This window comes from Primulina huaijiensis, chromosome 3 (genome assembly GCF_012295235.1).
Source record: "Primulina huaijiensis isolate GDHJ02 chromosome 3, ASM1229523v2, whole genome shotgun sequence".
Lineage (NCBI taxonomy): Eukaryota > Viridiplantae > Streptophyta > Magnoliopsida > Lamiales > Gesneriaceae > Primulina > Primulina huaijiensis.
Genome location: NC_133308.1, coordinates 10,678,673 through 10,696,485, shown reverse-complemented (window position 1 = coordinate 10,696,485; position 17,813 = coordinate 10,678,673). Strand labels below are relative to the sequence as shown.

The 17,813-nt window shown below is 34.5% G+C and overlaps 1 protein-coding gene across 3 annotated transcripts; it reads right to left on the bottom strand.

Moving 5' to 3' along the window:
- Nucleotides 1-2,479: 2,479 nt before the first annotated feature.
- LOC140973511 (cycloartenol-C-24-methyltransferase-like) lies at nt 2,480-14,433 on the bottom strand. 3 transcript variants are annotated; one of them, XM_073436372.1, is made up of 14 exons: nt 14,280-14,433; nt 14,052-14,157; nt 12,806-12,872; nt 12,081-12,154; nt 11,704-11,788; nt 11,556-11,611; nt 4,637-4,691; nt 4,300-4,347; nt 4,135-4,218; nt 3,942-4,058; nt 3,774-3,857; nt 3,565-3,690; nt 3,333-3,430; nt 2,480-2,732 (listed from the first exon to the last, which is right to left on the bottom strand). In XM_073436372.1, the coding sequence occupies exons 2-14, from the start codon at nt 14,132-14,134 to the stop codon at nt 2,681-2,683; spliced, it is 1,029 nt and encodes a 342-aa protein (XP_073292473.1). In that variant the 5' UTR covers nt 14,135-14,157; nt 14,280-14,433; the 3' UTR covers nt 2,480-2,680. The 3 variants fall into 3 exon arrangements, with proteins under 3 accessions (XP_073292473.1, XP_073292474.1, XP_073292476.1); XM_073436373.1 differs by having other exon boundaries at nt 14,259-14,411; XM_073436375.1 differs by having other exon boundaries at nt 14,285-14,397.
- Between the last annotated feature and the right edge of the window lie 3,380 nt (nt 14,434-17,813).

Here is a 17,813-nt window from a genome sequence, read left to right as displayed (position 1 = left end):
CTTCCATCTATTAATCGTATATTGGTTTTTCCTAACTTTAATATTGTCTTGTGTATTATTGTATAACTAATATATATTATATTATATATTATAATCATTACATCATATAAGTTTTGCAAATCAATTTAAGGAAAAAAACATTCCAAACAAATGTATACATGATTATTTTCTGAAATAATTTAACCACTCACTTTAAAAAATCAATTTAATAGTATTATTATTTTAAAAATTAACAACAACGAAATTTAACAGATAAAATCGTTTTTCATCTTCATGATTACACCAAGTGTTTTAATTTAACACATATAAATATGCCCAGTGTTAAATAGATTATTATAAAGATTTCACTATATTCAAATATTCATAAACAAATCAAAACATATTCAATTATCATAAGTTTTGTAACCTGTAATTAATAAACAACCATTATATATTTAATTATATATCACATAATTAGTCTAACAAAGATAATAATTGGGGTAGCTGAAGAGAAAAATAGCTAATATTAATGAAATAAATGAAAATTACTTCAAAGCCAATAGTTAATGTCATTTGTCACGATGGTTATTAACAATTTTAAATCAGATTCAATCATATACGGCAGACCATGCACCCACTTCACTAGCCAAAGAAAAGTTTTACACGTCCGTAATAAAGACATACTAATAATGACAAATCTTGATGTGATGCTGATTGATATGTTCCAACATGATCAAAAAAATATAGTAGTCAAAGTATTTATTATTCGACAAAGATATCAAATTTCAACAAGGCGTAACTCAAAAACTATTCGAAAGTTAACTTTCATAAATGTACAAGTGACTACTTTTCAAATTCTATATTTCTTTAAAACAAATAATAGCATTATTTTCGGACCACCAGTTATGTACTAACAATATGAATATGGTATTGCAGGAAACTATGGTACATGACTTGATTTTTTCAAATGTTATTCAACAATTTGAGCAGCTTTTAAAGTGTGACAAAAGTTACTTATATGAAATTCAATCGTTAACGAAATAAATTCTTGTTATTTAAATGTAAACTCGAATATTGAGTTGATAATGCGAAAAGAAGCTTTAGTCACCGAGTTGCAAGAAGCCAAATTTAGGCAAACTTAATTTTCGCTTCAGAGAATTTGATCATTTAGCAAGTAATTCAAATTACACTAATTATCAAAGCATGTTTCCATTTTATTTATTTTGATATTTACGTATATTTTTTTAATCAAATAATATAATTATGCACATATATCATTGACATCATCAAGAAGATTCGATCATTAAATAATTTTCAAAAACAAGATGACATTGTTATTCACCGGAGGAAAGTAGTTTTGTTCAACACTTTGTGAAGCTGAATATCGAGATAGTCCCAAAATATTGCAACTATAATTAACTTTACATGCTTAAAAATATTTAATTATTTTGTATACTTTCTCACAATTAATTTTTCAAGTACCAGATAATAATGCTGGTTCAAAATGAAAATGAAATAGCTAGTGTGACGTTGTTCGAAGAGGTTACTGAGACATTTATTGGTTGCTTTATCCAAAAATAATTGACATGCATACTAATGTGAATTAAAATATTTATTTGAATAATATTATAATAATCCAATACATTGCCAATAAGTACAAATTTTATATTGCATAAAAAAAATAATTTGGAGCATTTAACAATACTTGATCAACCAAAAAAATAAGATCAAAATTTTCTTTTCAAATTAGACAAGTCTGTCTCGACTAAAAATGGAATAACAACAATAATCGTAGATGGATTTGAGAAACCACAACTCAAGAAAAGTACTGATAAGAAAACAAAGAACTGAAACATCAATGAAATACAAAATGAAGATAAGAAAAGAACGAACGCAAAAGAAAGGGCAAAACAAATACAACATGAAGATAAGAAGACAACAAACACTAAGGAAATGACAAAACCACAGAAAAAGAAACAAAATTCATCATGTTTCAAAAGAGAAATCATAAAAATTCAAGATAATGAAAAAATAGATGATTTCAGTAAAATGATGAGGAAACTTAGACAAAACAGTCACACAGAGATGACCCAGAAACTGAAAATTAAATAAGAAAAAATTTGATAATGCTTTTTTATATTATGAATTTTCAATAGAAAATGGTTCTTTCGATTTCATTCAATATAAGTGTTTTATGTTCACTTACTTGTTACAACGTTTATTCACCACGTGCAACGCACGTGTTACTTGCTAGTAAATCCAAAAGAAAGAGCAAGTTTCACTAGAAAAAAAGAAATAAATAGTAGAATATTTTGAGCTAATACCTTTGTCGTTACATCACCATGGTAATTGCCATTAAAGTGATTTTTTAAAAAGAATATCTAGCCTTATTTTTTTTACATCATACAAATATTTTGAATATTATTTAACAATATCTGAATATACTTGTATGTAAAATGTTATATCTGAATAATAAAAAATAGAAGTAATTCAAGGAGAGTGGAACCTTTTCAAAATCATTTATTTATTAAATATAAAACACAGCAATTCCCAGCAAAATACCATTTGATTCCATCACAAAAGAAACACAGGATACTAAACCACACACACCAAAAGGAAAAAAAACAAGAAGAAACAAACACTTCTCATTGTCATCAAAAGCCCAAGAAAATCCTGTGATTGACTGAATCTCCAACACTGTTCAAAGGGGCTTCCGAACTAAGAAGAAATACATTGCTGTAAAGATTTCCATCCTGAAAAACCCGATAATAAGAGACCCTTTAGTATCAATCGTCGGCGAGACCGAGGCTTATGTAAACTCTACAACCACAATTGCTATATGTGATAATGCTCCTTAGCTTAATAAAAGACGTCGTTATCAGAACGTTATGCAAGGGTAAACAAGAAGCTATGATGCAGAGATACAGGCTCAATGACAATACAAATAAAATGAAAAATCAAGAATATCAAGTACACATACATTTCATTTGAGCTTATAATGGATTCACTATGAAATTAAGAAGTATTAACGTTTTCAAATTCGAAAATTGCAACTTCAACTATCATCCAAAAACACAAAAAGTAAGGAATTTCTAAAATTATTTTTAATACTCTTCATCCGAAATTCGATAAATATCAAGATAAATATCCCTCCATGTTAAACATTATTAACACTTTGCACAGCCGTGTCCAAAGAAGACAATAATGATGCATGAAGCAGGTGCCTAGAAGGTCAGGGTTGATAAGCATTATGATGACAATGACTTTCTATGTTCTCTTTGAATCTCTATTTTCTGGAAAGAAACTCGAAAGATACAAAATTACAAGCAAACATGAGTTAAAAAGATGCTTACTTTCCTCCATCCACAAGTCCTTCTGCAGCTTTCTCTAAGAAAGCTTGAACCCTTTGACTTCCCTTTGGTGCAACTCCAATTTTTTCTAGAGCCATCACCTGCAGATGAAGATTTCGGATAGGGAAAAGATCTTTACAGCGAGAAGAGAATAAATGTCGGAAAATAAGTGAAAACCAACACATACAAGCACTAATTTAATTCTTTTTTTAAAAGAAAAAGGTCAGCCTTTTACCATGTTTTTTGTGATGAAGCGTCCAATCGCTGTCAAACGGAAACTGCTGAGGGAGAAGTGACTTTTATCCAAAGGTAAGTACCATGGCACGGGTGAGTCCACTGCGAGATCTTTCTCCCACACAACCTTTAGAAAAGGAAAAAATAGAATAATCAAATATTTGTCGAAATTTAGGAGATAAGCATAAACACAAACATTTTGTTACTTACTTCAAAACCAGCTTTTTCAAGTGCTTCAAGACATTGCTGTGTCGTCCTTATGTCAGGGAGGCCATTACCTAGTTCTATTTCTGCCTGTGTTGTTGGAATTTCGTATAAAATTCAAGAAGCTGTGGCCGGATTAACATTTATGCACATTTTCTGCAAAATGGTAATTACCTTAATCTTTTGGTGTTCCTTATTAATTGGGTCGAACACTTCAGTCATGCACCACTCATATGCAGCAAAGCACTGGCCTGGTTTAAGTACTCGATATATTTCTTTATAGCATCCAACCTGAACAGCAGGAAAGTAAGACAATGGCGACTCAGGAAACAAGATTTAAGATTTGAATGCACATAAACTGACATACCGCATCTGGGGCATGGCAGGTTGCTTCAATAGCATACACTGCATCAAAACTATTATCAGGAAATGGCATCTTCATGAAATCAGCCTGCGTGATTATGAACAAATGATAAGAATGCACAAAAATAAAAATCCAAATACAACACAAACTTATTTAAAATTTACTAACTTTAACAAAGTCACAAGTCTGGTGCACTCCTGCAATGCGGTTTAGTTTCTGGTACCATTCAGAGACAGATGAACGATCACATAAGTACTGGGAAACAACACTATTTTGGTGAACATAGAGAAAATGTTGTGTCTAAAAATGCTAAACAGAACACCGTCTCAATGAACATATGGAAATGCAGGTGATAAAAAATCTCAAATGATGTTATTGGACTAGACCTCAAATTGAAACAAGTTTGGCGATAAAACATGAGTATGTTTCTGCCATTATGATATTTCAGAATGAAACATCAACCTCAGAAGAAAATATTTGCAGCATGCCATTGATCAATTTTTACCTTTCCTCTAGTTATCTGGTATTCATTGTTGTTCAGACCTGTAACTGCAGCAGAACTGCAAAAAATGGTGATAAGAGGGAGAGAGAAGGAAAACAGATATGAATGGATACAGAAACTCCTACAAGGTCACTATTTAACTGTACAGGTATAGTTGTCAAAAGCACGAAGCGCAAAAAAGCGCTCAAGTGTCTTGGGGCTTAAAGCGCAAAGAGAATCGCACACTTTACAGAAAAAACACAATAAACCAAATATTATCAAAAAAATAATAAGCCTTTTAAAAATGTTGTAGATGAAATATTAAATGTCATAATAATCGTCATCTTCATCTTCCAAATCTACGTCATCAGCCCCATCGCTTGATATGCATCCATCGTTATCTTCTTCTTCAGTTTCATCATCAATGTTTATCTCTTCTTCATCCACAAGACTAGTTCGAGTTGAAGATTGCATTTTTTTGCTGAAGTGGACGATGATGCACTTTTTGAAGTATATGCATTTCGTGATCGAAAGTCATGTGCACTTTCACCAACCCCAGCCGCATGTGCTACATGACTCCAACTCAAATCATCATCTTCATGGACAAAATCGTTATCATCATTGTCTTTATTAATGTCATCCAACTTTCCCAACAACCATTCATTACTATCATCTATTTCTGACAAAGAAACAGGATCAATCTTATCTCGCATGGCATATCTTCTCCTCAACGCTTAATTGTATTTGATACATACCAAATCATTCAATCGTTTGAGACAACCTATTTCTTTTTTTAGCATGTATCTGACAGAAAATTAGAAAGTAAGAAATTAGGTTCATACTCCATAATATAAAATTTAATATGTATAAAAAACTTCTAAATTACATGTTAAAATACACTCCAATTACGTTAACAGCCTGACGCAGAGCATGTGAGATACAAAATCTTCATTGCAAATGTTTTAATTCAGGTGTTGATGCAACATTAGAAGACCACCAATGAGCTTGAAAGTGGAAATACAAAAAAATATAAGATTAAATTTCTTATCATCCAAAGTTTGTATCTATTTTGTAAGTAATGCTTGAAAAATAAATAGATATTGCACTAAATATTATTTACCTGGTAATTTTGAGGCTCTTTGTCTGACAGCCATGGGTAAACCAAGAAGTCCTTTTTTTTTTTTTGTATTTCTCGAATTGATTTGTAATCCTGCTTTTTTGTATTTCTCCAATTGATTTGTGATCTTATCTTGTAAATCTTCACCTCGCAACAATCTAGCTATGAATTTGTACGGACCCTCCAACACTTCATCATTTTCTATGTCACGATTATATAAAAGCCGCATGCAAAGGATGAGGGAGTTGAATGCTTCATCTTTTGTCGATGATTTTAAAAATATCATGATATTTCTCTTCATTATTATTAAATAATATAGCGACAGCTTCTTTGGCTATATCCATTGCCTCATAGATGTAATCCATAGTTGAACCTTATTTCACCATCTACCAGCCGCAATACTTTCAGCAATGGGCCGCCGACTTTTAACGCAAAAACTGCAGTTCTCCAAAAAGAAGGCATCAATATCACTTCTGCTACAAGTTTTCCAGCAACCTCTTTAGAATATCGACTTTTTGCCCACTTTTTAGATGTAAACATCTATATAGAATTTGCTTGTTGAACTTGAAACCGCTTTAAAGTCAAAAAAGCTGTTGCGAAACGAGTCTTTGCAGTTCTTACCATGTCTCCCTGTCCAGTAAACACCCTCATCATGCTCAATAATTGTGGTCTATTATAAATATAACCATTCACCATCAATGTCCGTTCATGCAATTTTTTGAGATTAAGAATTTTGAATATTTCCTTAAGCACAAATATAAGTAATGAGTTGCACATGAAGTCCAATACAAGTGTGGAAATTTTTTTTCCAAAAGACGACTTGAAAAAATAAGTAAATTTATTTAAAAAATAAAAAAATCTGATTTTTAATTCATTTTACAATTTAAAATATTTTCTGCTCTAACATTATAGCTTGCATTATCTGTTACAACATGAACCACATTTTGTTCTCCGATTCGATTCAAAAATTTAGAAAGTAACCCGTACATATTATCAGCAATGTGAGAATAACTTGAAGCATCCACTGATTCAACATATATGCTTCCTTTAGAATCATTTACCATAAAATTTATAAGAGTTCTACTTTTTTTATCCTTCCACCCATATGTCATGATTGTACAACCATACCTAGCATTATTTTCTTCGTGAGATTTGATCAGCAGGTTCATATTTGTCAACTCCTTCTTCAAATATTCTTACTTCGTGATATGATGGAGGTTTCATTCCCACTCCACAATTCTCAATAGCTTTGATATAGGGCTACAAATAATCATATTTAACGGCATTGAAAGGAATTCAGGCATCGTAGATCCACACAGCAAATTTCTGAACCACATCTTCTCTTAATTTCTTTTTATTTTCATCATATTGGCCTTTATTTTTTGCAAGTCTTTATCTGACAATTTCTGCTACATTTTTCACAAAATAAAGGTCAATAGGCCCTATTTTTTTTTACACTTTTTACCCTACACCATAGGAGGGATACTTGAACCGGATGTCGGTCATTTCCCTTTCATTTTAGTTTGAATAACATCTTCATCACGATCTTCTTCCAACATCATCTAAATGAGGAATATCACCCATTTGATTCTTCAAAGTAATTATTTTTTTTTTGCATAAACTCTTTAATTTCTTCTTTAACATGCTCTGGACATTTCTTTTTTTTTTTTATACGAAACTACTTTTCATTATAATAATAATGTGGATTACAAAGGATAGTAATCCTAAGAACTAAATTACAAATATTGCAATAAAAACAGAGATCTTAAATCAACAACAAACATAATTCCAATCCCTAACCACATCCGCAATAAGTAAATGTTTGAACTCCGGTAACATTGTTGTCCATGTCGCGACCCTGAGTCTGATCTTTGCCCATACTTCGTCCAGAGACTCTCCCGAATCCGCAAACAATCTATTGTTCCTTTCCAACCATAGAGTCCAAAAAATGCAGCGCACCGTCAAGAGCCAGAAGTTGTTATTCCTTCTTCCGTCTGCCATAGTCATGTCCATGATAAACAAGTCCCGAGCCTTTCTTGGAAATGTCCAATCGAAACGAAGTTCTTGCAGAACTCTTGTCCAAATTGCACGTGAAAAAGAACAGTGCACCAGAATATGGTCTTGGTTCTCTTCATGTCTCCGGCATAGATTACACCATTGCGGTCTTAATGCCAATCAGACCACCTTTTCTGCAACATGTCGCTAGTAGGTAGTTTCCCCAACGCCACTATCCACGAGAAGACTTGGACCTTGTACGGGATCGGTATTTTCCAGATATTTTCGTGGTATGGAAATGAAGGGAAAGCTGTAACCGGGAAAAAAGAAGCATAGAAAGACTGAACAGAAAAAAACCCCGACGGATCCCCCAACCACACTCTAAAATCACTCGTACCATTCTCCAACCTAACCGTGTCTAAAATCCCCAATAGTTCAGCAAATTCCTCTAATTCTACCTCATTTAAGGCTCTCCTGAAATGCAAATCCAATGGAAAATAATATTGTTCACTCCCAAATCATTTACCTCTAAAAAACTTGTGATTGGTTTATTAACGGTTGAAGAGATTAGAAAAAGAGATGGAAAACGATCTTTGAACGACAAACCACCCCCCCCAGATATCTTCCCAAAAACGTATCAAGTTCCCCCCTTTTAAAACCGCCCTAATCAATAATTCAAAAGTCGAGTACGATCGAGAAATAAACTTCCAGGGGCTTTTGAAGGTCGAGTTCCTCGCCAACCCCACATTCCAACCATTATCCTGAAGACCATAGATACTCTTGATAACTCTTTTCCACAATGAATCTTTTTCCACCGAACATCTCCACCACCACTTTCCAAGAAGTGCCCTGTTCGTCAAGCATATATTCCCCAACCCTAGTCCGCCCCTGTCCTTTGGCTTACAAACTTGTTTCCACCCAACGACATGGCAATGTGTCTCCCCATCTGCTCCGTCCCACAAAAAATCCCTCATCAATTTTTCCATTTTTCTCGCCACCCCAATTGGCACTCTGAAAAGTGACTATATAGTAAGTCGGCATCGCTCCTAAGACAGCCTTAATCAAAGTGAGACGACCACCTCTTGAGAGGAAAGACTTCTTCCAACTTGCTAGTTTCTTAGACATTTTTTATAATACGGGCTCCCAAAATTCAGCAGACTTGGGGTCACCTCCCAAAGGTGCCCCAAGGTACTTTATCGTCCAATTCTCTCTTTTGCATCCAATTACTCATGCCATATCCACGATTTCCTCTTCCAAGACATTTAATCCCAAGACAACGCTTTTTTCCAAATTGATTTTCAGTCCTGATTTGACAGTGAAGTTATTGAGAATCTCCAAAAGTGCTAAAAGATGCCTATCCGACTGGACAAAAAACAACGTGTCATCTGCGAATTCGATATGAGATATTTCGATTTTTTCTCTCCCCACCACCCATCCTCTTACCTCATTCACTGTCTTTGCCTTATCAACCAACCGACCCAAGTGTTGCATTAACCAAGCAATATCCTTTCGATTTGATGGAATTGTTGTGTTTGACATGGTTAAATAACTCACAAATAAATAACAATCACTTATTATTAAAAAAACAACATTTTGATAGGGAAGTGTTGCATTAACCAAGCAATATCCTTTAGATTTCTAAAATTAGGATTTACCAATTTTGGGCAGCAAAAGAGAAGGAGAAACACGGTAGGGATGGCGGAGCGGCAGCAAGGCAGAGACGCGGCGGAGAGGCAGTGGCAGAGGCGAGGCAAAGACGGAGGCAAGGAGTGAGAGGTGAGATTTGAGAAGCAAAACAAAGATGGTTTAGATAGGTTGGGCTTGATTTTGTTTTTTAAAAATTGTAAGGGCCTTAGGCAGACTTAAAATCGCACTTTGCAGAATCTTAAAAAGAAAATGGTTGTGCGGCTTCTATGAAGCGCATATTATTTAGGGCGCAATGCACATTAAAGCGCTAGGGTACCCTGGAACCTGAGGCGCAAGGCGAAGCGCACGTTTTATCGAAATAAAGCGTATTTGCCATACATTTTAAAATTCAACATATATAAAGTGATTTATACAATAAATCTATAATATTAAATAACTTAAATATTTTTCACAGATATAGCAAACATTATAAATAAAAATTCATTAATAGATAATGTAGCGTAAATCAAAACCAGGAAAAAACTTTAGTCGTCTAAAATTCATTAGTAAGTCATCAATTCATAGTATATTAAGTAAAAAAACTTCACATATCTAAATCATCAAATTCTTCTTCATCCTCCTCAACTATATCATCATAATCATCATTTTCCAAAACCATTGTGAATCATGAATGTAGAACAAATTAAAGTAAAAGTTTGCATAAAGGATAACAGTATCATCTAAATCATCGAATTCATCTTCATCTTCCTCAACTATATCATCATCATCATCATCATAGGGGGAAGATGACAATAAAAGTTTGCACAGAGGACCTTTGGTACTTTTCTGATAAAAAAGCCTTGCATAAATGAGTGACAATATGGTTTTTTTTATCATTAAATAGCCACGAGCTTTGCTAATTGGGCTTAAAAATTGGTTGGGTTCAAGTTAATTTTTATTTACTTACAAAATATCAACTCACTTCTCTAAAGCGCACACTTCTGCACCTCTCGATGTCTCGCACCTAGGCAGAGGCGCACACTTTAAGTGAGTTTGTTTCAAGTATTACCCCTAGGCGCAGCACAGCCAGGCGCACGAACTATGATGAAGCGCACAGACGATCGTCTTTCTCTCCTAAGAGAAGCGCACAGAAGTGTGTGCTTCGTAGACCTCCTACGCTTCTGAGTTCCTTGAAGCGCGGGCCTTGCGCCTCATTCGCTTAAGCCTCAGGTCGCTTAAAGAACCGAGGCGACCGTTTTTGACAACTGTGTATAGGTACAACTTTATATGTTTTGTCACAATAAAACTAATTTTGTTAGATCTCTCAGATCGGCTATATTAAGTCATTGAGAGTTGTATTTATGGGCTTGGACAATCCTCTCCCTTGAGCTTGCCTTTGACGCTAAGTTAGACACAAGTCTCAATCTTAACATGGTATCGGAGCTCATACTACCGTTATGTTGGTCTGTCCCATGGGCCACCCAATAATATAAACTTCACACTCCAGTTGTTCATTTCTCTTGTGCTAGATAGGCTTGGACTTAACTCACTCCAAAGCTAGCTCAAAGAGGAAGGATTGTCCAAGTTCATATATACTACTTCCAAAGACTTAATCCAGCCGATTTGACACATTTAACACACCCTCACCTGCCTAAGAATGAATAACTGGAACGCGAAGTTTACATTATAGGGTGACCCATAAGGCAGTCTAACACATAACGGTAAGTCTGGACTCTGATACAAACGTTAAGATTGGAACTTAGACCTAACTCAACTCCAAAAGCCAACTTAAGGGGGGAAAATTGTCCCAAGTCCAAATATACAACTCCCAAAATCTTAATCCAGCCGATGTGGGACATCTAACAAACTTTCTTCACGTCCAGAATGAACAATTAGAGCGTGAAATTTACAAGACATTATCAGGTGGTTCATAGGACATTCCAAAATATATCGATGGGCCTGAGTTCTGATACCATGTTAAAATTGACATTTGAACTTAACTCAACCCCAAAAGATAGCTCAAAGGTACAGTATTGTCCAAGTCCGTGTATATAACTCTCAAAAAGTTAATCCAGCTGATTTGGGATATCAAATAAATTTTATTTGATTGAACACTACTCAAAATAGGCAAATAGACGTTGTTATACACAACTCTTATTCCCTAGTAGTATGCTAGAAAGTGCAAAAAATAAAGTAAGCAAACACCTGAATTGAGCGATTTCTCGTAATGGTCCACCGATTCCACATCCTACGTCCAAAACCTATATAAATGGAATAAACCTCAAAATTGATTAAACAGAAATATATTTTAGGTTAACAGAAATTTTAATTAACAGTATAGAAATGGAATTACTTTCTGTCCTGGTTTGAGGGTAAGTTGTAAGGCAAGGAAGTGCTCATGGCGCTTGATGCTTTCTCGGAGAGACTCTTCTTTCCATCTGTGGCATATTGTGGTAATCTTATTCAGAAACTGGTACAAGATGCAACTTAAAATGGTCTCAAATTTTCTACACCTTACCATATCATATGAAGGGCCCTTCATTTTCATGAGATTTTCGCGGAAAATGAGAGCAACTATACTAGATAATGAATTTAAACAAAGAAAATTGGATTGAAGCAGCATTTTCATTTTCTATTGTGTATTCTACAATATATTACCGAGTACATGAGGAGCCTTCCGGCAAAACATGATTTAAAAGATGAGTACATCTAAAGAAGAAAACAGTTCACCTGGGTGCAAAATGAAATGATTCTCCCCAGCCATACTCGTAGAAACTTGTGACGAGATCATAGTACTTATTCACCTGGTAAATTGAGGAGACAAAAGGAAATTGTGTCATGACCTGAAGTATCATAGTAAACCAAATATAATCAAACATATGCAGAGCACAAAAACAGTCATTTATACGCTGGTTAATAATAGTTTAACTTGCAATAATTGATGATGATACCAAGTTGACAAATAAAATTAAGGAGTCAAACTGATGGAGACACAGAATCATCATAAGAATATTGTTTTTCGACAAAAACAATGGCCTTTACTTTACGTTGTGGTCTATCTTCCTTCAGATCCAGAATAACCCCCAAACAAAACAAAATTGTTTGGCATGGTTAAGAAACTTAAAAACTGCAAGTTCGGATTCTTATGAATTACTAACCCTACTCTATTTTGAAACCAGTATGATAAAAAAGAAGTATCTGGAGTAGGTAGACAATTGTGAAATCATAGTAAGCAAGCCGCAGAATAGCTCCAAATTTTAAAACCTTGACCAGCTCATATTTGTTACTAAAGCGAGATACAATTGAGAATCACTTAAAACACGAAAAACAACCGAAGAAAGAAATGATGTGGTATGTTTCAGATTAATAAATGAAAGGCTTTTTGCAAAGAAAAAAAGAGCTAGAAAATAAAATGTATCGAAGTAAGGACTTAGCACTAGAAATATACTTCTCACCATGTCCGTGTAGTTATCTTTTCTCTCTTGCTCTTCACCTCCGTAACAAACATGATATTTTTCATACCTGATTTAGAATTGAAAATTCAAAATTTTGAGGAAAGTAATCAAAGCACGAACACATCAAATCCTCTGACCAACACTAGGCAAGAGAGAAGGAAATGCAAGATGAAAAAAGCACAAGGTCAGATTAGAATAATTAGAAAATAAAAGTTTGATTTTTAATACAACTAAAACATGCACGATAATATTAAAGCTGCAGACAAGGAAGTAAAAATTGCTAACATCGTCACAAATTATGTATTTGTCAAAAATCCCTTCAATTTGATTTTCCCTCGTTCGTTGTAAAATAGACATGATTATGTGAGTTTAATGGAATAGAAAATCCTGCAAATTCTATGAAAGTATAGCCTGGAACAGAAAGATTTCAAATGTATGTTGTCCTTTTATCTGAGGGCATATCATCAGCCATTTAAATTGGCACTATGTTTTTAGAAGCTTAGGTATAAGGTTAAAAGTTGTAAAAAATTGTGTCAAAAAATCTGCTTAGTTAAGTTTATTCGACAAATACAATGCTAAGCAAACTTAAGTCAGGTTATAGACCCTGAGAGGATTTTAACTGCGCCAATTCATCAAATTTTCGCACGTTAAGAACCGGAAAAGGAAAAAAGAATATAGAAAAATGATACCGTGGATGATTTATTGGTTATTCAAGTACGGAGAAAGAGGACCGCATTACCATCCAAACATGTGCTCATGTGTACTGGCTCTAAAAATATTAAACAGACCTCGGACATAAATAAAGGAAATACACATGACAAAATCCGAGAAAGTTTGAATCTTGCACCACATGCATTGATCAAATTTTCTATATTCCTGAATCTTACCACAAGTTTACCCTCAAATTCACAGCAAACTGTTGTTAGTACTATATCTTAATCAATATAATTTTTCAAGAAAAAAGGAGGAGTTCTTATTTTCTCGTCAACCCGAAGACAGATACCCGACTAATTACATCAAGGAATAATAATACCTGATAATAAGTGAATCATAAAGCCAATTTCGAAAAGAAAAGAAACAGAGTCAACTGACAGATTGACTCACAAACACCATCTCAGATTCTAACAAGAGAAAGTGGGATCAAGTCCAAACTTTAAATGGAACAAACAACTCAGATTCATATAGCAATAACACATTCCGGTACAACAATGACATCTCACAGTAGAATGGAAGAAAAGATCGGTACTTGTCAACAGCCGAGAGAACATCACTCTTGTCAATCTTCCCTCCAAGCCCAGATGCCAGATCCAATGCTCCCGTACTCGACATCTCCCCTCCACTCTTCCAAGACTCTATCCCACCACAAACAACAAAAACAAATCAAAAAATAATAAAAAGGTAGACTAAAAGAAAGAAGCAGAACACCAAAATTACAAAATGCAGACCAAGAAACCACAATCCCACTGTTACTCACACTACCAAGGGGGAAAACGTGAAGAGAGCCTCTTGACAAGACTGTTTTTCGAAGTTGTGGAGGTAAATGAATTCCAAATTTGAACGGCAAGGAGAAAATGGGACAGAAAAACAATTTTTGAAATGGAAAATGGAAAAGGTGACAGCAAAGAATTCAGAATTGGTGGGTCTTTTGTTGTTTAGCTGTTTCCTAAACGACGATGTGTGTCATTCAAGAGTAGGAGTGGTTGCCATGTGTGAAAAAGTGCACGTGGACACTGTTTTTCTTCAGCAGTCTAGGCCATCCTAATTCCTAGGTTTAATCAGTCAGTGATATTATTTTTTTTTAATCAATAATATCTATTTGTTATTGTTCAATTTTTTAAAGGAAAATTAAAATAAGATCCATTTGTTTTCCAGATCATATAAATTATATTCAAAATAAATAAAACTATTAAGTTGATTACTGTTAATAGAAAAAAAATTTACGTGCTTTGTATGTAGAAGCAATTGCTTTGATGAAAAATAACGGCCTAATTGAATTATTGTTACGCCAACTTTTAAATTTTTTTATTTCAATGTTACTATAAAAATATAGCCGTACATATATGTTGGGATCACATTAAAATTTAAAGGGGTGAATAAATTCTTCTAAAAAATTATAAAATTTGACTCATTCATTAAAGTTTTTAGGTTAAAAAAATATTTTTGAACAACTAGTTTTGCTCGAAATCTGAAAAATGAGTAAGTGTGGAAACAGTCTGACTTGATTAGTGATAATTTATATAAAGTAGTTTGACAGTTTAACAAGAAATGTCTTGAAAAAAGATTTGCGAGAATCTAAATTGTGTAATGTAATAATACAAATATTTTATGGATGTTTGTAGATAATAATCTTACCGAAACGTCTCTAACTCGTTTACTTTANATATATTAAACTCCACAGTTATTTTACTAAGAATCTCAAAAGTGCAGTAAAAGTTATAAAACCACAAACGTCAAACCAAACCTAAAACTAACATTTTCATAAGTAGCATAACGCCATAATTTTCTCAAAAACTACTCTTACTGCCAAAAGTCGTCAAAATCTTAAAAGTAATGTAAAATCATAACTGTGTGGAAAACCCAGCCAGTTCAGTCATTCAACCCTCCTGTCTCAACATCAAAATCTTCACCTGCATCATTCACACCTAGTGAGTCTATTGACTCAGAAGCCTTAACCATAGTAACAAGTAATACGCATTCGTGCACATGCAACAACGAAAATACTTTTAATAAAATTATCTTTTTTCATGAATATACATAAACTTAAACATTTCTTTCATCATAAACTTTTCCTTTTATCATATACATATACGTTTTCCCCTTAGAGTAATTTAGATCATTAATTGTGACTCTCGTATCAACCGTTTATCGATTGATCAAAATCTTATGTATTACCATGGTACCAGACAGCAGGGACATCAGCGACACTCTCACCCGTCAACTGAGCCTTGGCCTTACATGTCATCATGTCATTTCGTATTCGTATTTGTATTCATATTCGTGTTCGTATTTGTCACAATCAAATCACCTCATAAAAACAGCTCTAAGTTTCGGCCAAGAAAGAGAAAGAAAAGAGAGGGAATTTCGTACAGTGCAGTCAGTCAAAAATCACGTTGAAGTGCTGCCAAAATCACGCCGCAGTATTCGCATCAAGATAAACGAAGTGCTGCTTGAGTTCGGTCATCAATCGTCCAAGCTAAGCCAGTCTATGTCGCACGTTTGAATCAACGGTAAGTGGGTTTTTGATATGTATGTTGTTTGTCTTTTAAACCTTGTATATATATGATATGACATGCTTGTATGTGTGTCTCCTTTTTCGAAAATGACAATTTGTTCTGCTTAAAATTTCGATCGATTATATGTTTATTCTGTTATTCGAATTTCTTTGATTCCGCTGTATCCGTCTGAATTTCTGATAAGTTCTGTCCTATAAAAGTCTGAACTCTGTGTTGCACTGTTACAAATTGATTTGAAATGGGATGAGAATTGTAATTCTGTCTGGCCCCCATTGGTGGGTATAAAACCATGTTCTGTCTGGTCCTCATTGGTGAGTATAAAATCATGTTCTGTCTGGCCCCCATCGGTGGGTATAAAACTGTGTTCTGGCCTCACCCCTTAGAGGACTAACATATTGGGAACAATTTGACCATGGAAATGAGATGAATAACAGTGTTTTGTTTGTTCTGAATTGATCTGATTTGTTTCTGAAATGCTCTGAATCATCTGTTAACTTCTGTATCATATTCGATTCATTTCTGTAAGTTAAAAGTAATAAGTTTTGAAAGTTTGTTAAAGAAATTTTTTAAAGATTAAGTTCTATATGTATCTTTGGAAATCGATCAACCCCCACTTGCTGAGTGTTTCCCAAAACACTCACCCCCTTACAATTTCAGATAAAAATGAGGAACAACTGAATGAGGAGGAGCAGGATGCGTTCTGGGAATGGTGATCGACAGACAAGTTTTCGGAATTTAAGACTTTATTTCTCTTTTGTTCATTTTCCGCAATTGCAACTCTGATGTATTTTTTTATTTCTATTGTCATTGTAAAGACAATGTTTAGTTTATGAAAAGACTGGTTTTTGGCATTTTGATACGAGGCTTAATTGTTTTCAAGTATTTGTTAAACAATGCCGAATGTCACCTACGCTTCAGACACGGGACGTGACATAAATTATTGTTTCTTACCTTCATTAAATATACAAAAATCCTACATATTTAAATTTATCGCTTAACATCCCAAATTTAATGTCTAGACCGTTAATTAATGACACAAAAATCAACTTTTATATCTGAATATCAAAATTTATATAATTCATATCTCATATTTTCATAAATAATTTATTATCCCTGAGTCAAATATTTCATCTTAAGTCAAAAGCTTATCTTCGATAGGTAAATTCTCAAAAATATATGTGAGGCCCGAGGCCGAAGAGGGCGGGGGGTGATCGTCAGTGCCATGAGGTTGCACGGACAATGAGCGGCTCCTGGTAGGCTTCTAAGTGGAGGAAACATGAATGAACCGATCTTACACCGAAAGGAGAGGCATTCCGAGACTGTTCAATGTAATGGACTGTACAGTTGAAGAAGGCTTAAAAGATTTGATATGTACTACTCATACCACGAAGGTGCATCTTCTTTTCGGTAGCTAATCACATAAGAACTCCAAAGTTAAGCATGCTTCACTTGGGGCAATTCTGGGATGGGTGACCTCCTGGAAAGTTTCCCAGGGTGCGTGTGAGTGAGGACATAAGCACGCTGGAAAGACTCATCTTGGTACAGTGTGGACAGTCGTCGAATCTGGGACGTTACAGATGGTATCAGAGCCGGTCACCGGCATGGAACACCGAGAAATAAGTGCTATGCAGGGCAAAGTGCTACGTGCATGGGAGCCACCTCTTGAACCTGCGGGGCAAAGTGCTACATGACGGGAGCCACCTCTAGATTTTCGGTGCTGGTGGATCGAGGGTTCAGGCCGTGACGAGGACGTCGCGTTCTGAAGGAGGGGTGAT

Coding starts and splice junctions, on each gene's coding strand:
- LOC140973511 (XM_073436372.1), bottom strand. CDS start 14,134: ATGTCGAGTACGGGAGCATTGGATCTGGCATCTGGGCTTGGAGGGAAG. Junction 12,155..12,805: donor AAGATAACTACACGGACATG/GTGAGAAGTATA, acceptor TCAATTTACCAG/GTGAATAAGTACTATGATCT. Junction 3,691..3,773: donor TTGAAAAAGCTGGTTTTGAA/GTAAGTAACAAA, acceptor CCTTTTCTAAAG/GTTGTGTGGGAGAAAGATCT.